The sequence below is a fragment of the Colobus angolensis genome, unplaced genomic scaffold, assembly GCF_000951035.1.
Source record: "Colobus angolensis palliatus isolate OR3802 unplaced genomic scaffold, Cang.pa_1.0 Scaffold96, whole genome shotgun sequence".
Taxonomy (NCBI): Eukaryota; Metazoa; Chordata; class Mammalia; order Primates; family Cercopithecidae; genus Colobus; species Colobus angolensis.
The window spans coordinates 1,856,517-1,881,701 of NW_012123598.1; the positions used below are offsets into that span (position 1 = coordinate 1,856,517).

At 39.6% G+C, this 25,185-nt stretch overlaps 2 protein-coding genes across 2 annotated transcripts; one reads left to right on the forward strand and one right to left on the reverse strand.

Moving 5' to 3' along the window:
• Nucleotides 1-8,903: 8,903 nt before the first annotated feature.
• Nucleotides 8,904-10,262, forward strand: LOC105504928 (ret finger protein-like 4A). Its single transcript, XM_011932574.1, has 2 exons — nt 8,904-9,189; nt 9,682-10,262. The coding sequence occupies exons 1-2, from the start codon at nt 8,904-8,906 to the stop codon at nt 10,260-10,262; spliced, it is 867 nt and encodes a 288-aa protein (XP_011787964.1).
• A 5,843-nt stretch (nt 10,263-16,105) lies between these two features.
• LOC105504929 (ret finger protein-like 4A) lies at nt 16,106-20,263 on the reverse strand. Its single transcript, XM_011932575.1, has 3 exons — nt 20,235-20,263; nt 17,170-17,464; nt 16,106-16,686 (listed from the first exon to the last, which is right to left on the reverse strand). The coding sequence occupies exons 2-3, from the start codon at nt 17,453-17,455 to the stop codon at nt 16,106-16,108; spliced, it is 867 nt and encodes a 288-aa protein (XP_011787965.1). The 5' UTR covers nt 17,456-17,464; nt 20,235-20,263.
• Between the last annotated feature and the right edge of the window lie 4,922 nt (nt 20,264-25,185).

Sequence of the window (25,185 nt, forward strand, 5' to 3'; positions counted from 1 at the left end):
TGTTTGTGACACAAAGGATAAATGCTTGCAGGGATGTTTGCTTTTACCAGCACCTCCCCAGTGCTCCTCTTCACTCTACCCCCTGGGAAGCTCAAGCTACTTTCTGGTTCTATGAAATGAACTTTTTATTTGTTTGTTTTACTTTCCACATATGAGTGCAATCATGTGGTATTTGTCTTTCTGTGTCTGATTATTTCATGTAGTATAATGTCCTCTAGATTCACCTATGTTGTTGTAAATGACAGAATTTTCTCCTTCTCGAAGATAATATTCCATTGTGTACACATATCACATAATCTTTATGCGTTCATCTATTGATGAACACTTGGGCTGTTTCTGTATCTTAGTTGTTGCAAATAATGTTGCAATAAACATGAAGAGCCATCTCTTCAACATACTGGTTTAATTTCCATTCGATATATATTCAGTAGTGGAGTCACTGGGTTATATGGTAATTCCATTTTTAATTTTTTTAGAAACCTCCATACTGTTTTCCATACACTAATTATGTAATTGTACACATTACACTACACTAATAGGCTACACTAATTACATTTCCACCAAAAGAATACAACGACCTCCTTTTCCTCACAGGGTACAATGTCTCCATTTCCCCAATTCTCTCCAATACTTATCTTTGCTTCGTCTCTTTTTCTTCTTTTAATGACAAGATCTCACTCTGTCACCCATGCTGGAGTGCAGTGGCATGGTCATAACCCACTGTAACCCTAAACTCTTGGGCTCAAGCGATCCTCCTGCCTCAGCTTCCCAAGTAGCTAGGACTACAGACATGCACCGTCATACCTGCATAGCGTTTTTAAATTTTTGTAGAGACATGGTTTGGCTATGCTGCCCAGGCTGGTACAGATATAAATGACTTACAATCATGAACTTCTAATATTTGAAAGACCAGCTACAGGCCAGGCACAGTGGCTCACGCCTATAACCTTTGGGAGGTCGAAGCAGGTGGATCAACTGAGGTCGGGAGTTCGAGACCAGCCTGACCAACCGAGAGAAACCCCATCTCTACTAAAAATGCAAAATGAGTCAGGCATGGGGACACATGCCTGTAATCCCAGCTATTCAGGAGGCTGAGGCGGGAGAATCACTTGACCCCGGGAGGCAGAGGTTGCAGTGAGTCGAGATCGCATCATTGCACTCCAGCCTGGGCAACAAAAGCAAAGTCTTAAAAGAAAAAGAAAAAGAAAAAGAAAAAGAAAAGAAAGACCAACTAGAATAAAGGACTTGATTCCATGAGGCCTTGCGTTGGTGAAAGGGTCTATACCTGAGGTGCCCAATGTAACAGCCACCACCCACATGTGGCTACTGAGCACCTGAAAAGATGCTTATTTGAATTAAAATGTGTTAAGAGCATAAAATGCCCACTCAGTTTTGAAGGCGTAATGAAAAAAATAAAATGTAACCTATCTTTTTGAGAACCTTTAAAACTTGATTGCATGTTGAAACGGTGACATTGTGTGAGTAAAATTAACTAGTCCCGTTTCATTTTTCTTTTCTTACGTGGCTACTAGAAAATACATTTATAATTACATACATCGTTCGTGTTATGTTTCAGATGGACATCTCTGGCCTGGATTTGTAGACTCTCCGCTCCCGCAGCTGTCAAATAAGATGTGGCACGAAACCTGTAGCATGATACCACACTGAAAGCAAAAACAAATAAGTTAGACTGTTTCAAACTGAGATGCTTCTGCATCTCTTGAGGAGACAAGCAACAGCATGGAAAGAGCACCTAGAGAATGAAAGAAAATATTTGCAAACCTATATCTGATATTATGTTAATATCCAAATATATAAGGAACTCATACAACTCAATAGCGAAAAGAAAACAAAACAAAAACAACTAACTTTCTTTCAATTGGGCAAATTTAAACTTTAAAATGGGCAAAGAACCTGAGTCAAAATGGCTCTGAACAACGCAAATGGCCAACAGGTACTCAGAAAAGTGCTTCACTTCACTGATCACCAGGGAAATGCAAATTAAATCCACCGTGAGATATCACTTCACATCTGTTAGGATGGCCATGATGAAAAAGACAGAATAAGAAGAGTTAGTGAGGGTGTGTAGAAAGAGCAAGTCTCAGAGACTGTTGCTGGGAATATAAGTTGGTACAACCAGTACACAAAAGAGTAGAAATCTCAAAAAATTAAAAATAGAACCACCATAGGACCCAGGAACCCCACTTCTGGGTATAAATACCAAGGAAATGAAATCGTTTTGTCAAAGAGACGTCTGCACTCTCACGTTGATGGCAACAGTATTCACAATAACCAATACATGGAAACAACCTAAATGTCTGTTGGCAGAGGGATAAAGAAATGGAGGCATATAAAAATGGAAATCCTGTCATTTGCAACATGGATGAAGCTTGAGGGCATTGTGCTAAATGAAATCAGTCAGACAGAGCAAGATAAATACTGTATGATCTCACTCACGTAGGGGCGGGAAAAAGGCTTGTGGGGTACCTGTATAAACTGGCCATAAAAACATGGGACAATACGTTGTGGAAAGCCACAACAGGGCTCTGAGGAGGAAAGCCATTATTTCCCTAATTGCCATGATGTTCCCATGCTCGGAGCGAGACCTGCTGTCTTATCTATAAACACTGTGTTCAAGAAGAAAGACACTCCTTTGAAGCATTGGAATGTGAACAGACGTGCAATCTCCTAATTAAGCCCGCTCCCACTTAGCTGCTCTCGGATAAGTTAAAGATATGCTGTTTGAGCACAAAGGAGATGCATTTAAACCTCCATTGCTATGGATGACGCCTATGACCCACCGCCTCCCTTTCACTGTTTCGCCCTGAACATCTGCTTCTTAGATCTAAGTGACTGTACTCAATAAATAGCGTGGAGATCACAGTTCGGGGCCTTTTGCAGTCTCCATGTTGTCCTCTGGCTCCCACCTTTATGAAATCTTAACCAGTCTCTTCTCATTCCTTTATCGCCACCGGACTTCAGATACCCTATGGGTGATGTTGAGACTGGTCCCCAACAATGAGGGATCTGTAAAGACTGAACACATGGAAATGGAGTAGAATTCAAATGGTGGTTGCCAATGGTGGAAAAAGGGGGAAAATGGGAAAACAAAACCCACAGCATATGGGAAAAATAAACCCATTGCAGAACCTGAGATGCTGGGTGAGTCAGTGCCTGAAACGCTCTTCACCATCAAGTCAGCAGCATTCTTGTTCTATTCAGGAAAACAAAGATTGTCATTTCTGTATCCTGTGTATTGACATTTTAAGTTTTACTTACTGCTGCCGGGGCAGAGACCCCGTGTCCACAAGTACGTACCGTGTGCATACAGTTGACCTTAGACAACACTTGTCGAATGAATACATTTCTCCCAGAACTTACTCTCTCATTTCTGCCCTTTTGTAGAAATTTGAAAAGTAAAAGTAAATTCCACGCCTCTTCTCCAGTAGATTCTCTTCTGGCTTTCACAGACAGCTCATACTAGGAGCGAGATCTACCTCCAAAGGCATTTATTGGAGAGGGTCTCCCCGAGCATCTTATTCACACCCTGCCTCTCCTCTTTAATCAGGTCAGATCTTGAGTTAATTCCAGCACAAGTGAGATTTTTACTGTTGGTATAGGGGTTTTGCCACAAAGAAAAGAGATGGTTGTATCCTGAGATTGTTTTGTTTTAATTATTATGGACAACATCTTGCCATATTAACATCTAGATTGGATCTTAAATATTGTGCCTGTTGGTGATAACATTTGGAATTGGGAATGAATGAAATTTTAAAAATTGGGCAACGTTTTGTTGTGGTTTTTGTTTGTTTTGTTTTGTTTTTTTGAGACAGAGTCTTGCTCTGTTACGCAGGCCGGAGTGCACTGGCATGACTGTAGCTCACTACAACCTTGATCTCCAGGGCTCAACCCCATGAATGTGCTGGGAATCCCAATATACTATTCTCTAATTCTTTTTTTTTTTTTTTTGGAGACAGAGTTTCACTCTTGTTGCCCAGGCTGGAGTGCAGTGGCGCGATCTCGGCTCACTGCAATCTCTGCCTCCCAGGTTCAAGCGATTCTTCTACCTCAGCCTCCCGAGTAGCTGGGATTACAGGCATGAGCCACCACACACGGCTAATTTTTCGTATTTTTAGTAGGGACGGGGTTTCTCCATGTTGGTCAGGCTGGTCTTGAACTCCCGACCTCAGGTGATCCACTGGCCTCAGCCTCCCAAAGTGCTGGGATTACAGGAGTGAACCACCACGCCTGGCTGCTATTCTCTAATTCTTTTTTTTTTTTTTTTTTGAGACAGAGTCTCGCTCTGTCGCCCGGACTGGAGTGCAGTGGCCGGATCTCAGCTCACTGCAAGCTCCGCCTCCCGGGTTCACGCCATTCTCCTGCCTCAGCCTCCCGAGTAGCTGGGACCACAGGCGCCCGCCACCTTGCCCGGCTAGTTTTTGTATTTTTAGTAGAGACGGGGTTTCACTGTGTTAGCCAGGATGGTCTCGATCTCCTGACCTCGTGATCCGCCCGTCTTGGCCTCCCAAAGTGCTGGGATTACAGGCTTGAGCCACCGCGCCCGGCCTATTCTCTAATTCTTAATGGAAGAATTCCTCACCTAAGACATGAGCGTAAATGTAATTCCAGGCTGCAGGATATTTTGGCAGAATATTCCAGAGGTAAATTGATCCACCAGTGGGCTGGCTGTTTTCCCCAACTGAGTCCATCTGGTGTTCCCACAGACAATATATGTTTCTCTCATGATTTGCTCAAAGTAAATAAAAGGAAAAAATGTTAGAGAAGAGTGGTGCGTGAGCAAGAGTCAATAAAATTACAAGCCAGAATTGCTAGCCCCCAAATTGTGAGTATATTTTAAAAGGATTTGTAAAAGAAAGATTATTAGAATTATGCAAGAAGAAATAATGATCTCCTATATGCATGTGTATGTATAGATACCGCTACCCAGTAGAAGGCCCTACATGTGAGTTGTCCAGGTTCCTGGTGTATTGGACAAGGAATCGAACAAAATGCCATGGGGTGAGCACAGATTTATTGAAGACAGTTCTCAGAGTAGGAGCAGGTTTGAGCAAGCGGCTCAGGAACCACCCTCATTAGGGTTTCTATCAAGCGAAAGGAACCCGCCAACACCCCTCAGAGCCATTTACAGGCCTCCAGTTGGCTGTGAAGGATTGGTCCGCGAGCAATCAGGGGCTGAAGTGGAGACTCAGCCTGAAGTCAGTCAGAGGCTGAAATGGCTTGTTACCGTGGGAGGGAGAAGGTAGCCTGTGTGCTGCACCTGCTGCCCTCCTGCTTGTAGGAACTGGCAGCACCTGCTGTTTCTTTTCCTTATACAAGCTGGCTGCACCTGCTGAACCCCTCCCCCGTCACCCCAGTTCCCTGTTCTCCTGCCACAATATGATATGTGTGTGTATATCTAGACATACACGTGGCAGATTAGTGCAGCTCACAATCAATGAAGAAACGCCATGCCCAAGAATTTGAAATAAGACATTCATCACAACTTATAGTTTTCTGTTTCTCAATTTGCCTTCATGAGACAAAAGGAATTGAGAGCTGCCTTGGCCTTGAATGTGAGATGAGCAGAGTGTCCACCAATCACCTTCGAATGGTTGCTGCGGAGATGATTACGTTAAAGATCATTTAACGTAATCATCTTGATGTAATCAGATCCTTTTCCACCCTACCTCCTGTCTCCCAATTTTGTATTCTTATCCATCAACTCTGATCACCCATGCTACATTTAATACTTAAGGAATCCATTTTTGAATACTTTTTTAAAAAGAAATGAATCTCGTTTTACACATATTGTGACGTATGGGAAATAGTAAGATAACAGTATCTTTTACCTTTTATTTTAGATGCTATAACTAAAAAAGAAAAACGGGGCTTGCACTGGCTGATGGGAAACAGTCTAGGGCTTTCTTCATTAACTGTCTTAATTAGAATCTTCACATTACGGAGAAAAACTTTCGAGAAATGAGTGTGATCTCTGGAATGTGCTATTAGTAACAGCTTCTGAACAGGTTTACTCACTCAGCAGAAACGTGAAAAGATTTTACATTTATAATGAAAAGCTGAAAGTAGCACCATTTATTTAAAAAGATTTTTAAATATCACCCCAATTTTTAAAATTTCAATTAATCCTAATTCCAAGTCTTACCATCAATAGGCATAATATTCAAGATCTGAACTAAAATGATTATATGGCAATATTTTTCCTTATTAGTTAAAAAATAACTCTAAAATACAATCATCTCCCTTTCTGGTAAAAACTCTATACCAATAGTAACAATCTCACTGATGCCAGAATTAAATCAAAATCCGATTGGCTTACGCTGGAGGGGGAGGGTGTGGCTAAGGTGGGTGGAGAGACCCTCTCCTATAAAAGCCCATAGCAGTGAGCTCTCACTCTGCATCTGAGCTGTCCGCAGAAGCCACTGGAAGCAGAGGGAGAAGCTTGGGAAGAAGAGGTGAGTTCAATCTTATAGAATTCATGTTTCCAAAGGGCAGATATGAGATTCTGAGGGAATGCAGTCATTTCTTAATTCAACAAGTGTGGTGTGATGCTAACTACGTAACATACACACAGTATGTTTTGGGGACACTAGGACCCCTTCCCTGGCAGCAGTAGATAAGACTTAGATTTTTGATACCAAGACTAGAGAAATGACAATCTTCATTTCTTTGAATTTCATCAGAATTTGACAGATTTTATGAAATGGTGAATGGAGGTGGAGTCACCGGCTTATTCAATGTTCCTATGGATTTGGTATTGTTTTCCTATTCTCCCTTTCCCACAACCCCTGGCAACCACCATTCTTCTCTTATTTTCTGATTCCATGAGATCAGTCAATTCCAATTCCACATAACTGAGATCGTACAGTATTTACTTCCCTCAGCCTCACTTATTTCACTTCCCATAATGCTCTGAACCTTCATCCACAATGGTGCAAATACCAGGATTTCCTTCTTTTTTATGGTGGAATAATTCATTGTATGTATCACCATTTCTTTATCCTTTTTTCTCCCACAGACTCTGGGGTTATTTCCATGGCTATTGTGAATAATGCTGCAGAGAACCTAAGAGTGCAGATATCTCTTTGACATGCTGACCTCATTTCTTTCATGTATAAACACAGAAGTAGGGTTGCTGGAACATAGTCAGTTCTATTCTTAATGTTTTCAGAAACCTCCCTACTATTTTCTGTAGTGGTTGTACCAATTTTCTCTCCCACCAACAGTGTACAAGCGTTCCCCTTTCTCCACTTCCTTATCAACACTTATGTTTTGTCTTTTTGATCATAGCCATCCTAGCAAGGGGAGGTAATATCTCATTGTGGCTTTCTTGCTGGAGGGCTCAGGAGGATCTCTGGATGCCACAGAGATGCCAGCCTGTTTCCAGATTCTTAATGCTGTCAGTAGAACAAATTCAGGGACTAGTCAGGATGAAGTGAAAGGCAAGAAGCTTCTATTCCAGAGCAAAAGTACACAGTTAGGAGAGAAGTGCAGGAGGGTGTGCTCCTGAGAATGAGTCGAGCCCAACAGCGTTTGGGTTTTCTATTTTTATGAGGTCTTCTAAGTAGGGGATGGAATAATCAGGAGACTTTCTGGGAAAAAGGCAGAGATTTCTTAGAATTGGGGTGCCACCCATTTTCATACTAAATGTCAGCCTGCTCAGACCTATCCTGGAGCTGGTGGGTGAGTGATTTAGTGTGGTAATGAGCAGATAATTAGGTCTGGGGTAAGGCTTGGGTCAAATCAAACACCATGTTGGACCCAGCCCATCTCAGCCTGCTTAGCTCCATCCTGTTTGTTAAGACCAAAGCTCCTCCTTGTCCTTATAGCTAATTTAACAGCTCCTTTCTTGCTGTTATGTGAAATTAGTAAGTGATACCTGTTTCTCCTGTGACTGCCCAGAATTCCTGTCTCAGTTTTAGTTTTCATGTATCTGATGATTACTGAAGTTGAGCATACTCTAAGGCTGTTAGCAATCTGTATCTGTTCTTCAGAGAAATGTCAATTCAGGTCTTTGGCCCATTTAAATATTGGAATTTTTTGGCTATTGCCTTAAATAAGTTCCTTATGTATTTTAGATACTAATTTATTTTTATCCATATGGTAGCAGATAATTTCTCTCATTCTGCAGGTGGCCTTGACGTTTTGCTGCTTTCATTGCTTTGTTTTTTGCTATGCAGAATATTTTCACTCTTACCTAGTAAAACTTATTTATTAATGCTTGTGTCTTGTGCTCTGGATGTGATGTCATGCTATAGTGTTTTCTTAGAGTGATATCCAGGTTGGACAGCTGGGAAAGTAGAGAATTTTCAAATGTGGTCCAGAGCTGTCCAACAGAATGATAACCCACACAGGTAATTATAAATTTATTTTCTAGTAGTCAAATAAAGCATAATGAAACAAGTCTAACAAACTTTATCTCATAAATACAATCCTTTCAACATGTAATCAATTTTCAGTGTTCTCAGGGGGATAGTTTACATTCTCTTATTCTTACTATGTCTCAAAAATAAAAGTATTTTACTCATACCACAACTCTATTCAGATAAGCCACAAAATCAGGTCCTCACTAATCACATGTGGCTGGTGGCCACCATATCAAAAAGCTCAGGTGTAGACCCCTTCACTACGTCAATTCAAAGTCTTTCAGTGAATCATGCCCTTTATTCCAATGGGTATTACAAATATTAGAAGTTCAGTGCCCCAAATCATTTATATTTGTATTTATGTTATGTCTTCGTCACTAGTAGTAGTGATTGTAAATATCATGCAAAGACATCTCTATGCATGCAAAGATAAAAAAGGTCCCAAGTACTACTGGCTATTCACTATTGGCTCACAGAAATTCTAATACCATGCCTATTTTTTTTCTATAGACATTTGCCATGGCTGAACACTTCAAACAAATCATTAGATGTCCTGTCTGTTTAGAAGATCTTGAAGAACCCGTGCAACTGAAATGTGGATATGTCTGCTGCCTCCAATGCCTCAATTCACTCCAGAAGGAGCCCGATGGGGAAGGTTTACTGTGCTGCCTCTGCTCTGTGGTGTCTCAGAAGAATGACATCAAACCCAAGTACAAGCTGAGGGCTCTGGTTTCCATCATCAAGGAACTAGAGCCCAAGCTGAAATCTATTCTAACAATGAACCCAAGGATGAGGAAGTTTCAAGGTAAGGAATCTATATGACCTGCTATAGCCCATAAAAGGAACTGGAAAAACAGCTTTCAACCATTTTTAAAAATATGAGCATTAGCAGAAATCTCACATCTAAATATTCTATGCTGCACAAACAACAGTTCTCGCCTTTGTGTATAGGTTTTCGTGGAATCTGTGCAAATTTGTACAATACTTTGGAGAGCAAGCTACTGTCTTTCTTCATGTATCTTATGTGCTAAATGAAAAAAATGCGTATCAAATTATCCACTAACTTAATTCGAAAGGAATTTCTACTATGAATAAGGTGGACTTGTTACAATTATTATATTCGAACTTCCTGTACATAAAACTTGACCTCATCAGGTGGCTATACAGGAAAATTTTGATTTGGGAAAGTAGAATAAAATAAGTAAAAGTTAATAATATATTTAGGTGTTTGCAGTAAAGGGATGGAGGGAGCCTTTAGTGTGTGTCTTTGCTGAACTACTGGTTCTTATTTCCACAGTGGATATGACCTTGGATGTGGACACAGTCAACAACTATCTCATCATTTCTGAAGACCTGAGGCGTGTCCGATGTGGGAATTTCAGACAGAACAGGAAGGAGCAAGCTGAGAGGTTCGACTCCACACTGTGCGTCCTGGGCGTCCCTCGCTTCACTTCCGGCCGCCATTACTGGGAGGTGGACGTGGGCACCAGCAAAGTGTGGGATGTGGGCGTGTGCAAGGAATCCGTGAATCGACAGGGGAACATTGTACTTTCTTCAGAACTCGGCTTCTGGACTGTGGGTTGCAGAAAAGGAAAGGTCTTTGCCGCCAGCACTATGCCTCTGACTCCTCTCTGGGTGGGTCCCCAGTTGCGCAGAGTGGGGATTTTTCTGGATGTAGGTATGAGGTCCATTTCCTTTTACAATGTTAGTGATGGGTGCCATATCTACACATTCAACAAAATTCCTGTTAGCGAGCCACTGCGTCCATTTTTTTCTCATAAACTTGAAACTCAAGATGATCAGAGCTTCCTGAGTATCTGTCCTGTGATCCACCCAGACAGTGCCAGTGCCCCAATTTATTCTGGGGAAAGTAAATAAACATTTGAACATAATCATCTATAGGAAGTTTCTGTGCGCCCATAGCCAGAACTAAGAACCTTTCTGCTAGATACACATAGGTACAAAGGGATAGAAAGGAAAGATTCATCATTCTGCAAACCATGAACAGAAAGCAGTTATATTAATTAGGGGAAAATTACATTTTACTTAAAGTTTGTCATGTTGTTTTCTTTGGGGCTTATGTTTGTATTTCTGTTGAATAAATGTTTTGAAATTTCAGATTCATTTGCCAATGTTCTCTATTTTCTGCAAGATCAATGCACTATGTGTTATGGAAGTTATGAACTAAATAATAATTTGAATGTGAACCAACAGAGTAACTGATTTTCAAATGATAAGGACTTATTTGACTACAGTAAAATTATGTATATATGTCTATGTATTCAGTTTAACCCGACAACTGAATACTCACATTCAAGTGCACACTGAGTGTTTGCCAGAGTTAGATGTGTGGGATCACAGACAAAACTCATTAAGATTAAAATTGAAATAATATACACCCCCTTCTCTAATGGCTACAGAGTTAAGTTAGAAATCAGTAATGGGAAAAAAAAATCCATAAATCCTCCAAATCCTTGGAAATTAACCCTTTTAAATAAAATTGTGGTCAAATATTAAATTTCAATGGCAATTACAACTATCCTGAGCTGAATTAAAGTAAAATTCACAAAATTTGTAGGTGCAGTTGAAGCTGAGTGAGAAACTTACACTAATAAAAACTTTAATCAAATAGAAAATACCATCATCAGTGATCTTAATTTCCACTTTGTTACTTAAGATCTATTCAGCTGCAATGTAGATGGAAAGAAACAATGAAGACTATAGCAGCAATCGATAAAACAGGAAATGGCTATATAGGATATGAAATCAAAGGTATATTTAAAAAGTTTAAATAATTTAAAATTTATATGTCTATGTATTCAGTTTAACCCAACAGCCATACACACACATTCAAATACACATTGAGTATTTGTCAGAGTAGACATAGGTGGTCATAGAGAAAACTCATTAATTTTAAAATTGAAATAACATATACCCTATTTCTAATGGCAGCAGAGCTAAATAAGAAATCAATAACAGGAAGAAATTCATAAATCCTCCACATCCATGAAAATTAAGTAACCACTTACAAATAAAATTGAGATCAAATATGAAATGATGATGGAAATTACGACCATCCTGAGCTAAATGAAAATAAAAGCACAAAATTTGTAGATGCAGTTGAAGCTTAGTGAGAAACTTGTACTAAAAAACTCAAATAGGAAGAAAATGCCATAGTTAGTGATCTTAACTGCCACTTTAAGTTACTTAAGAGCAATTCAACTGAAAAGTAAATGGAAAGAAACAATATGGACTGTAGTGGCAATCAATATAATAGAAAATGGCCATATATTATATAAAATCAAACGTATACTTTTTTTTTCTTTCAAATCTTTAGTTATACTGAAAGAGAGTGAGGAGAGGTTAAAGGAAAATGAAATGAAAAGAGGGAAGTAGAGAGGCAGCCAGGGAGAAAGCCAGAGAGGTAAACAGATAAAGAGAATGATGGGCAGAGAGAAAAGACGGAGAAAAGACACAATTACCTGAAGTATTAGGGATGAAATAGGGACCATCACCTCAGAGTCTGTGGGTTAAAGGATGTGAACAGATGTCAAACAGCTGTACAGGACAGTCCTCAACAACCATAACTTCCAGCTGAAAATGTCAGTAGAGCTAAGCCTGAGAGACCTGACCTGATGCATGACGTATAATTTTCTTTTGCTACTTTCAAGATTCTTTAATTTGGGCCTTTAATAGTTTAGCCAAGTAATGTCCACATATCATTTTCTTAGCATTTATTCCATTTAGCATTTTTTAGCCCTAAAAACAGTTGGTTAATTTTTTTTAAATTGGGACATTTTCAGCCCCGTTTCTTTACTTTTTCTGCCCCCTTTTCTTTCTTGATTCCTTCCTAGACTCCAATTACATGTAAGTTACACTTGATAATACCCACAGACTACTCTTTTTTTTTTTTTTTTTTTTTTTTTGAGACGGAGTCTCGCTCTGTCACCCAGGCTGGAGTACAGTGGCCGGATCTCGGCTCACTGCAAGCTCCGCCTCCCGGGTTCACGCCATTCTCCTGCCTCAGCCTCCGGAGTAACTGGGACTACAGGCGCCGCCACCTCGCCCGGCTAGTTTTTTGTATTTTTTAGTAGAGACGGGGTTTCCCCGGGTTAGCCAGGATGGTCTCGATCTCCTGACCTCGTGATCTGCCCGTCTCGGCCTCCCAAAGTGCTGGGATTACAGGCTTGAGCCACCGCGCCCGGCCCCAGAGACTACTCTTAATTGAAGTCTTTGCAGTTATTTTTTTAAATTGTGGCAAAATACCTGTAAGTGACCATCTTAACCGTTTTTGAGTACGCAATTCAATGGCATAAATTACATCCTTACTGCTTTGCAACCAGCACCACCATTCACCTCCAGAAACGTTTTCACCTTGCAAAACTGAAACATACACCCATTAAACAAAAACTCCCTATTTCCCAATTCCCCTATCCTTACAACCACCATCCCACTTTCTGTCTATGCATTTGACTCTCACGGACACTTCATGTCAGTGAAATCAAATGTCATTTTGTCTCTTTTACTGGCTTATTTCACTTAGCATAACCTCCTTAAGATGCACCCGTTTACAAGTTATATCACAGAAATACAAATAATCATAAGACATGAATATGAACAATTATATGCAAATAAATTGGGTAATCTACAGGAAATGGAAAAATATCCAGAGACATACAAACAACCAAGACTGAGTCCTGAAGAAATAAAAAATCCCAGCATATTGGGAGGCTTAAAGTGGGAAGATCACTTGTGGTCAGGAATTCGAGACCAGCCTGGTCAAAATGGTGAAACTGTATCTCTACCAAAAATACAAAAATTAGCTGGGCATGGTGACTGATGCCTGTAATCTCAGCTACTTGGGGGACTGAGGCAGGAGTTAGCAGTGAGCTGAGATCGTGCCACTGCACTCCAGTCAGGAAAACAGAGAGAGACTCTCTCTCAAAATATAATAATAATTCCAATTAAAATAACAATAAGAAAATAGAATATAAGAATAAATTCAATGAAGAAGGAGAAAGACCTGTACAATAAAAAGTATAAAATACCAGTGAAAGAAATTGACAAAAACACAAATAAAAAGATATCTCATGTTCATGGATTAGAATTAATATTGTTAAAATGTCTATACACTCAAAAGGATCCACAGATTCAACACAATCCCAATCACAATTGTCTTTTTTCACAGAAAACGAGAAAAAAGTCCTAAAATTTGTGTGAAGCCACAAAAGACCCCAAATAGCTAAAATAATCATATGCAAAAAAAATCTCACAGCTGTAGACATCACACTACTTGATTTCAAAATATAAAACTATTGTAATCAAAACAACATGGTACTAGAATAAAAACAGCCATGTCTACCAATGAAACAGGATAGAAAGCTCCCATATAAACCCATGAACATGTGGTAAATTGATTTTTGACAAAGGATCCATAATACAAAATGGGGAAAGTACAGCCCCTTCAATAAATTGTACTCAACGAACTCATCCACATATAGAAGAATCGAATTGCATCTTTACATCAAACTGCATGCAAGAATCAACTCAAAATGGAGTAAAGAGTTAAATGAAAGACCTGAAATGGTAAAGCTATCAGATCAAAACACAGGGGGAAAGATCTAAGAAATTTGCTTGGGCAAACATTTTTTTTGATATAACCCCTAAATCACAGGCAACAAAAGCAAACATAAATTGCACCACATTTAAAAGCTGCTGCACAACAAAGGAAATGATAAAGTGAAGAGACAAAACACAATAGGAGAAAATATTTGCAAACCATACATCTGATAAGGTATTAATGTCCAGAATACATAAGGCACTCAAGCGAGAAAACAAATAGGTCAATTTAAAAATGGGCGAGGATGGGTATACAGTTTCAATTTTGTAAGATGAAAACAGTTCTGGAGACGAATGGCAGTGACGGTGGCAAAACAATATGGATATAATAAATACCATTGAATTTTACACTTAAAAATGGTTAAGATGGTAAATTATATGTACTTTACCACCATTTGTTAAGAAATAAAAGACTGAATGAAAATTAATAGTATTCTGTGGGAACATATCAAGTGATACGGTTTGGCTCTGTGCCCCCACCCAAATCTCGTGTTGAATTGTATCCTCAGTGTTGGGGGAGGGACCAGGTAGGAGATGATTGCATCATGGGGATGGATTTCCTCCATGCTGTTCCCGTGATCATGAGTGAGTTCTCACAAGATCTGATGATTTAAAAGGGTGTGGCACTTTCCTTTTTCTCTCTTTTTCCTGTCACCATATGAAAAAGTCGTTTGCGTCCCCTTTGCCTTCCTCCATGATTGGTAAGTTTCCCAAGGCCTCCTGGTGATGTTTCCTGTACAACCTGCAGAACTATGAATTAATGAAACCTCTTTTCTTCCTAAATTACCCAGTCTCAGGTAGTTCTTTGTAGCAGTGTGAGAATGAACTAATACAGAATATTGGTACCAGGAGTGGGGCACTGCTATTAAGTTATCTGGGCCGGGCGCTGTGGCTCAAGCCTGTAATCCCAGCACTTTGGGAGGCCGAGACAGGCAGATCACGAGGTCAGGAGATCGAGACCATCCTGGCTAACACAGTGAAACCCCGTCTCTACTAAAAAAATACAAAAAAAACCCGGGGGGGGGGGCGGGCGCCTGTAGTCCCAGCTACTCGGGAGGCTGAGGCAGGAGAATGGTGTGAATCCAGGAGGTGGAGTTTGCAGTGTGCTGAGATCCGGCCACTGCACTCCAGCCTGGGCGACAGAGCGAGACTCTGCCTCAAAAAAAAAAAAAAAAAAAAGTTATCTGAAAATGTGGAAGCAACTTTGGAACTGGGTAACGGGCAGAGGTTGCAACAGTTTGGAGGACTCAGAAGAAGACAGACAGGTGTGAGAAAGTCTGAAACTTCCTAGATACTTGTTAGATGATTTTGACCAAAATGCCGACAATTGAATTGCTCTTAGTGAAGTAACTTAAAGTAGAAATTAAGATGACTGATCATGGTATTTTCTTCCTACTATGAGTTTCTCACTAAGCTTCAACCGCATCTACAAATTTTGTAAATGTGTGCTTTTCATTCAACTCAGGATAGCTGTACTTTCCATTGTAATTTTATATTTGATGATTTTATTTAGAAGTGGTTAATTTCCATGTATGTGGAGAATTTATGGATTTCTTCCTGTTATTGACTTCTAATTTGACTCTGTTGCCATCATAGAAGAGGGTGTATTGTATTTCAATTTTAAAACTAATGGGTTCTCTCTAAGACCCCACATATTTGTGGCAAACACTCAGTGTGCACTTGAAATGAATGTCGGTGTTTAGTTGTTGGGTTAAACTATAATTTTGCTGTATTCATAGGTCCTTATCGTTTGAAATTCAGTTACTCTGTGGTGTCACATTCAAATTATTTAGCTCATAACTTCATAACACATAGTGCATTGATCTTACAGAAAATAGAAAACACTGACAAATGAATCTGAAATTTCAAAGTATTTATTGAACAGAAATATAAACATAAGCCCCAAAGAAAACAACATGACAAACTTTAAGTAAAATGTAATTTTCCCCTAATTAATATAACCACTTTCTGTTCATGGTTTACAGAATGATGAATCGTTCCCTTCTATCCCTTTGTACCTATCTATGTGTATCTAGCAGAAAAGTTCTTAGCTGTGGCTATGGGTGCACTGAAACTTCCTATAAATGACTATGTTCAAATGTTTATTTACTTTTCCCAGAATAAATTGAGGCACTGGCACTGGCTGGATTGATCACAGGATAGATACTCAGGAAGGTTTGATCCTCTTGAGTTCCACCTTTATGAGCAAAAAATGGACGCCATGGCTCGCTAACAGGAATTTTGTTGAATGTGTAGATATGGCACCCATCACTAACATTGTAAAAGGAAATGGACCTCATACCTACATCCAGGAAAATCCCCACTCTGCGCAACTGGGGACCCACCCAGAGAGGAGTCATAGGCATACTGCTGGCGGCAAAGACCCTTCCTTTTCTGCAACCCACAGTCAAGAAGCCGTGCTCTGAAGAAAGCACAATCTTCCCCTGTCGGTTCACAGATTCCTTACAAATGCCCACATCCCATACTTTGCTGGTGCCCAAGTCCACCTCCCAGTAATGGCGGCCGGAAGTGAAGCGAGGGGCGCCCAGGACGCACAGTGCAGTGTCGAACCTCTCAGGTTGCTCCTTCCTATTCTGGCTGAAATCCCCACTTCGGAAGCACCTCAGGTCTTCAGAAATGATGAGATAGTTGTTGGCTGTGTCCACATCCAAGGTCATATCCACTGTGGAAATAAGAACCAGCAGTTCAGCAAAGACACAGTACAGACTCCCTCTGCCCTTTGACTGCAAACACTTGAATGCATTACTCACTTTTACTTTTATTCTACTTTCTTTCCCAAATCAAAATTTCCTGGGGAAATTTGTTTGGCCACCTGATGAGGTTAAATTTTATCTATAGATTGCATGAATATAATAATTGTAACAAGTCCACCTAATTCATAGTAGAAATTCCTTTCAAATTCAGCATTTTTTTCATTTAGCACATAAGATACATGAAAGACAGTAGCTTGTTCTCCAAAGTATTGTACAAACTTGCACAGATTCCATGAAAATCTATACTCGAAGGTGAGAACTGCTGTTGTTTGTGAAGCACAGAAGTTTTAGATGCTAGATATCTGCTAATGCCTGTGTTTAGTGAAGAAATGTTTGAAAGTCGTTTTCCCAGTGCCTTTTATGGGTTGTGGCAAGTCATACAGATTCCTTACCTTGAAACTTCCTCATCTTTGGGTTCATTGTTAGAATAGATTTCAGCTTGGGCTCTAGTTCCTTGATGATGGAAACCAGCGCCCTCAGCTTGTACTTGGGCTTGATGTCATTCTTCTGAGAGACCACAGAGCAGAAGCGGCACAGTAAACCTTCCCCATCGGGCTCCTTCTGCAGTGCATTGAGGCACTGGAGGCAGCAGACATATCCGCATTTCAGCTGCACGGGTTCTTCAAGATCTTTTAGACAGACAGGACATCTAATGATTTGTTTGAAGTGTTCAGCCATGGCAAATGTCTATAGAAACAAAAAATGAGCATGGTATTAGAATTTCCATGAGCTGAATGAACAGCTGATAGTGCTTGGGATCTTTCATCTTTACATGCATAGAGTTATCATTGCACAATACTTACAATCACTACTGCTGGTGACGAAGACACAACATGAATACAAATGTAAATGACTCGAGGCCCTGAACTTCTAATGTCTGTAATACTCATTGGAATAAAGGGCATGATTCACCGAAAGACTTTGAGTTGAAATAGTAAAGGGGTCTACACCTGAGCTGTTTGATATGGTAGCCACCAGTCACAAATGGCTATTGAGACCTGAAATGGGGCATATCCAAATGGAGATGTGCTGTGAGCAAAATACACTCTTATTTTTAAAGACGTAATGGGGAAAAGAGAATGTAAACTATCTGCTTGAGAACGTTTAAAGTTGCTCACATGTTAAATGATTATATTTTGAGTTAAAATTCATTAGGCTTATTTCTTTATATTTTATGTGACTACCAGAAAATAAGTTTACAATTACGTATATGGGTTATCTTATGATTCTATTGGACAGTGCTGGAGTACATTTGAAGACCTTCTGCTTCCCCAACTGTGCAAACTGGATGTGGTGAAAAAAGCCTGATAGCACACCAAAAGGACAAGACACAAAATACAAATTAGTTGTACCAGGTATAACGGAATCTTCTGCAGAGCAAAAAAAAAAAGAAAAAGCAAAAACAGAACTAAAAAAAAGCAGCCATATATATGACAGTGCGTTAATATCCAAAAAATAAAAGGAATTTTTTCAAGGCAATAGCAAAAAGAAATAAAACCCAAATAATCCAATTTTCGATGGGCAAAAACCTGAATAGACATTTCTCTGAAAAACACACAAATGACCAGCAAGTCCTGAAGAACAAGCTCAACTTCACTCACCATCAGAGAAATTCAAACTCAAACTGAGACAGGAATACTGTGTGGTCACAAGAGAATCGAGAACATACCAAGTGACAATTTCACATGAGAGCAAAAGAGTGGCTGTTAAAATTAGCCACTTGTCATTAAAATTACAAGTACAAGGAGGGCCCTGGGATGATAAGGTGCTAAAAAAACAGAAGGGAAACCATTACCACACTAATTACCATGGTCATTACCACACTAAATCACACACTCCCCAGTGTCACGGCTGACCCCAGCATGCATGCCCATATTTAGTATAAAAACGGGTGCCTCCCCAATTCTACAAAATATCTGGTTTTTTCCTAGAAAACCTAATGATTAGTTCACCTCCTAATTAGAATGTAATGAACCTGCACGTTGTGCACATGTACCCTAGAACTTAAAGTATAATAAAAAAAAAAAAAAAAGAAAGAAAGAAAATCTGAACTCCTTTACATGCCACCAGCTCTCAGAATCAAACCCACACTTCTTCTCTCCTAAGCGTGTACTTTTGCTCTGGAATAGAAGCTTCTTGCCTTTCACTTCATTCTGGCTCATCCCTGAATTCATTCTCCTGACAGCATCAAGAACCTGGAAACTGGCTGGGACTGGGGTCTCTCTGGCATCCAGGGACCCTCCTGAGCCCTCCAGCAACAAAACCGTGATGAGATACTACCTCCCCTTGCTAGGATGGCTATGATTAAAAAGACAAAACATAAGTGTTGGTAAGGAAGTGGAGAAAGGGGAACGCTTGTACACTGTTGGTGGGAGAGAAAATTGGTACAACCACTACAGAAAATAGTAGGGAGGTTTCTGAAAACATTAAGAATAGAACTGACTATGTTCCAGCAACCCTACTTCTGTGTTTATGCATGAGAGAAATGAAGTCAGCATGTCAAAGAGATATGTGCACTCTTAGGTTCTCTGCAGCATTATTCACAATAGCCATGGAAATAACCCCAGAGTCTGTGGGAGAAAAATGGATAAGGAAATGGTGGTATATACAATGAATTACTCCACCATAAAAAAGAAAGAAATCCTGGCATTTGCACCAATGCAGATGAAGGCTCAGGGCATTATGGAAAGTGAAATAAGTGAGGCTGAGGGAAATAAATACTGTATGATCTCAGTTATGTGGAATCTGAGTTGACTGATCTCATAGAATCAGAAAATAACAGAAAAATGGTTGCCAGGGGTTGTAGGAAGGGGAGAATAGGAAAACAATACCAAACCCATAGGAAAACCTGACATTGAATAACCCAACCACCGAACCTCTGTTCATTGTTTCAGAAAGTCTACCAAATTCTGATGAAATTCAAGAAAATGGAGATTGTCATTTCTCTAGCCTTGGTATTGAAAATCTAAGACTTACCTGGCCGGGCACCATGGCTCATGCCTGTAATCCCAGCACTTTGGAAGGTTGAGGAGGGCAGATCACCTGAGGTCAGGAGTTCAAGACCAGCCTGACCAACATGGAGAAACCCTGTCTCTACTAAAAATACAAAATTAGCTGGGCGTGTTGGCGCATGCCTGTAATCCCAGCTACTCGGGAGGCTGAGGCAGGAGAATTGCTTGAACCCGGGAGGCGGAGGTCGCGGTGAGCCAAGATCATACCATTGCACTCCAACCTGGGTAACAAGAGCGAAACTCCGTCTCAAAAATAAAAAGAAGAAGAAGAAAATCTAAGACTTACATAACGGCTACCAGGGCAGAGGTCCCATTATCCCCCAAAAATACAGTATGTCTATCATGGAGTTGGCCTCAGACAACACTGGTGGAATCAAGAAATTATTGCATTCCCCTAGACTGTCATACACCCTTTGTAAAAATGAATTCCATAAGCTTGAACTCACTTCTCCTTCCAGAGTTTCTCCCCTGGCCTCTAGCTGCTTCTGCGGACAACTCAGATCTGGAGTGACAGCTGGCTGCCAGCAGCTTTTATAGGAGAAGGTCTCTCCACCACCTTAGCCACACCCTTCCCCTCCTTTTTAATCCAATCAGATTTTGATTTAATTCTGGCATCATTATGATTGTTACTATTGGATAGGTTTTTACCATAAAGGAAGACGATTGTGTTTTCAGAGTCTTATTTTTTAATTAACAAGGACAAAATATTGCCATATAACAATTTTTAGATAAGATCTTGAATATTATGGCTATTGATAAATTTGGAAATTAATTAAAATTAATTAACATTTTAAAAATTGGGGTAACATTTAAAATTCCTCTAAAATGAATGGTGCTACTTTCAAATAGTTTTTTATTATAAATGTAACACCTTTCCACATTTCAATAAAAGAGATGAGTTAAATCTACTCAGAAGTAGTTACTAACAGGACAGTCCACAGACTACACTCAACTCTCAAAAACATTTTCTCTATAATGTAAAGATTCTAATTAACAAGCTTAGAAAAGAAATCCCAAAACTGTTTCCAGACAATCAGCCAGTGAAAGTCCTATTTTTCTTTTTTAGTTATACCATCTAAAATTAAAGGTAAAAGATATTGTTATAATCTTACTATTTCCCTTACATCACAACATAAATAAAATGAGATTCATTTCTTTTTTAAAAATCTTCAAAAATGGGTTCCTCATGTATTAAATATATTATAGGTGATCAGAATTCATGGATAAGAATGTAAAATCGGAAGACTGGAGATAGGGTGGAAAAGGATTTGATTACATTAATGTGATTAAATTAATGGTCTTTAATTTAATCATCTCCATAGTAATCATTCTGTGGTGATTGCTAGATTCTCTTCTTTCACATTCAAAGCCAAGGCAGTTCTCAATTCCTTTTGTGTCATGAAAGCAAATTGAGAAACACAAAACTCTAAGTTGTGATCCATATATTATTTCAAATTCTTGCACATTGCATTTCTTCATTGATTGGGATCTATAATATAATCTGCCACATGTATGTCCATGTATATACACATACCATATCTACACATACACATGCAGAGAGAAAATTCTTATCTCTTCTTGCATAATTCTAATTTGTTTGTTTTCTTATATAAATCCTTTTAAAATACACTCACATTTATGGAAGTAGTTATTCTCCAATGCGTAATTTTACTGACCCATGCTCGTGGAGCACTGATCCCTAACATTTTTTAAATTTTATCTGCTTTGAGTAAATCATGAACAAAATTTATCTTCTCTTTGGGAATACCAGGTGGCCTCAGTTGTGGAAACCACCAAGCCCAGTGGGTTGATTTGCCTCTAGAATGTTCTCCCAAAATATCTTTCAGCCTGGAATTGCATTCGTGCTCATGTCTTGGGAGAGAAATTCTTCCATTCAGAATTAGAGAATAGCGTATTAGGATTGCCAGCACACTCATGGAGTTGGTTTGGGTGTTGGATACTTTCCGCATCTTTTCCAATTGCATCTTTTCACAGAAAGTAGCTCCGCTGGCTTCTATGAAGACAGTGGTAACGTTTTCCTTACCTACTCTCATGTACAGTTCAGAACTTTAAGGGTCTTCTGTGTTTGAATAAACCTGTCCTTCAACATCCCAGTCAGCGAGGGCTGTATTCTCCATGCCCTGTCCCTGCAGGCGTGTCACAGAACCTGACGTAAATGGTTGGCGTCGGTGGCTTCTGATCCCCAGGCCCTGTTCTCTGCCACAAGCAGACTTCTTTTTTCTTTTTTTAATTATACTTTAAGTTCTGGGTTACATGTGCAGAACGTGCAGGTTTGTTACATAGGTATACATGCGCCCTGGTGGTTTGTTGCACCCATCAACCCATCACCTACATTAGGTATTTCTCCCTAATGCTATCCCTCCCCTAACCGCCCTGCCACCCCACCCCGAAAGTTCCTGGTGTGTGATGTTCCCCTCCCTGGGTCCATGTGTTCTCATTGTTCAACTCCCACTTATGAGTGAGAACATGCAGTGTTTGGTTTTCCGATCTTGTGATCGTTTGCTGAGAATGATGGTTTCCAGCTTCATCCATGTCCCTGCAAAAGACACGAACTCATCCTTTTTTATGGCTGTATAGTATTCCATGGTGTATATGTGCCACATTTTATTCTTTAACAACAAAGAGAAGCTCAGAGTTTCTGACAACCCAGGGCTTGGCTCAGTTTCTAAAGGAAACTGTCTTCCTTTCTCTCATTGTCAGTGTTGGTACAGCAAAGGGATTTGAGGTGAACCTGGACACTGTGGTCTGACCCTGAGCCACTGTCCAGCATGTGGCCCCACTGTCAGTCCAACCGGGGCATGGATGAGGTGGCTCAGAACCAGGCAGGACATGTTATTGCTCAATCATGGGTTTGAATTCTTTTGTTCACAATTCCTTAGGTTCTGTGTTTTGCCCAGAATATAAGAAAGCACTCACCTCGGTCGTCTTGTCACCAAGTTCTGTGAGGAGAAGCGTCAGCTGGGATGAGCTGGGACCACAGAGAAGAAAAAACAGAATTTTTGCAAAATAGTTTCATTAAGTCCAAACAAAACAAAACAAAAACAGAAAACTACAGCCCACAAGTATAACAAAAAAAACCTGTGAAGTTTGAGAATCTGATCTCCTGCATTTGCCACACAAAATTTCCAATTGTCAACAAAAAATTATGAGGCACACAAAGAAAACAGAATGTATCAAGATGAAATAAATGTCTATGAGAAGTCAAGCCATTGGGCTTACTCTCCACAGACTAAATTACTTGTCTAAGTAGACCCAGAAGAACGAAAGAAAACAACGGGCAAAGAACTGAAGTAAATTAGAAGAACAACACCTCACAAAATAGAAAATATCAACAACCAATAGAAATTTTTTAAATGAACTAATTAGAAATTGAAGGCCATAAGTAAAATAACCGAAATGAAAAATTCACTAGAGAGGTTCAACAAAAGTTCTGCAACTTTTTTTTGGTTTTGTTTTTACAAATGTTATTAAAATCTCATTCAAGGCTAGGCACAGTAGATCTTGCCTGTAATCCCAGCATTTTGGGAGACTGAGGTGGGTGAATCACTTGGGGTCAGGAGTTTGACACCAACCTGGCCAACATGGAGAAACCCCGTCTCTACTAAACATACAATAATTAGCCCGGCATGGTGGCACACACTTGGAATTCCAGCGACTCAGGAGGCTGAGGCAGGAGAATCGCTTGAATCCAGGAGGTGGAGCTGGCAGTGAGCCGAGATTGTGCCACTGGACTCCAGCCTGGACGACAGAGTGAGTAAGACTCCATCTTGAAAAAAAAAATCTAATTAGAGTAAAACAATCTTCACCAATGTAATGTGTAAAATTTGATTATTTAATTTTATTTAAATTGTTAGATAATTATGTATAATTATTTTATGCACCATAATAGTTTGAAATATATACACAGTGCAATGGCTAAATCTAGGCAAATAACATATGCATTTTCCCCAAAAGTTATTATATTTGTGACAATAAAAACTACTCCCTTGCCATTTTTCAAGAATGCATTATTTTGTTATTAACTATAGTCGCCATGTTGTACTCATCTTTTGTACTCTTTTACTTATTCTAAGTAAAATTTTGTATCCTTTGATCAATATCTTCCCAACCTATGTCTCCACATCAACCCCCAATGACCCCATTTCACTTTCTAGTTCTATGAGATCAGCTTTCCTTAGATCTCACATATAAGTGAGACCATGCAGTATTTGTCTTTCTGTGTCTGGTTATTTCACTCAGCATTAAGTTCTTCCGGTTCATCCATATTGTTGCAAATGACAGAATTTTCTTCTTTTCTATAGGTGAACAGTATTCCATTGTGTACATATATCACATTTTCTTTATTCATTTATGCATTGATAACATATAGATTTTTTTTCCATATGTTGACTATTTTAAATACTGCTGCAATAAACATGAAAGTGCAAATATCTCTTCAACACAGGTATTTTCTTTGTATTGGATATGTATCCAGTGGTGGGGTTGCTGGATCATATGGCAATTCAATTTTTAATTATTTCAGGAACCTCTGTACTGTTTTTCACACTGGCTATACTATTTTACACCACCACCAAGTGTACAATTGTTCCCTTTTGCCTACATCCTGTCCAACACTTTTTTTTTTGTCTTTGTGATAATAGCCATTCTGACAGATGTGATCTCTCATTATGGTTTTAACTTGCATTTCTCTAATGATTAGTGATTTTGAGCATGTTTAAAGGTATCTGTTGGCTGTATGTCTTCTGTCGATAAATATCTATTCAGGTCGTATGTCCATTTCTTATCTGGTTGTGTTGGTTGTTTGTGTTCTCAATTTTGAGGTGTATATTTCTCTTATATTCTGGATACGTATCCCTTGTAAGATGTATGGTTGGTAAATATTTTCTCTGTTTGTGTTATCTATTCACTTTGTGAATTGTTTCCTCTGCAGAAGCATTTTCATTTGATGCAATCTAATTTGTTTATGTTTGTTCTGTCAGCCTAAAACGAGGAGGCTGAAAAACAAAATATAATTTAAAAGGTTAACTTTTCCAAAGTGAGGACAGCTGCCTGAAAGACCCAGAACCCTGTGATCTTGGATTTGAGCTCTCTTCAGCCTTCGTTACAAGAAGGGGGTTTTTTTCTTTGTTTTTTGTTTTTTGACAGAGTCTCACTCTGTCGCCCAGGCTGGAGTGCAGTGGCGGGATCTCAGCTCACTGCAAGCTCCACCTCTAGAGTTCAAGCCATTCTCCTGACTCAGTCTCCTGAGTAGCTGGGACTACAGGCGCCCGCCACCACGCCTGGCTAATTTTGTATTTTTAGTAGAGACAGGATTTCTCCATATTGGCCAGGCCAGTCTTAAACTCCTGACCTCGGGTGATCCGCCTGCCTCAGCCT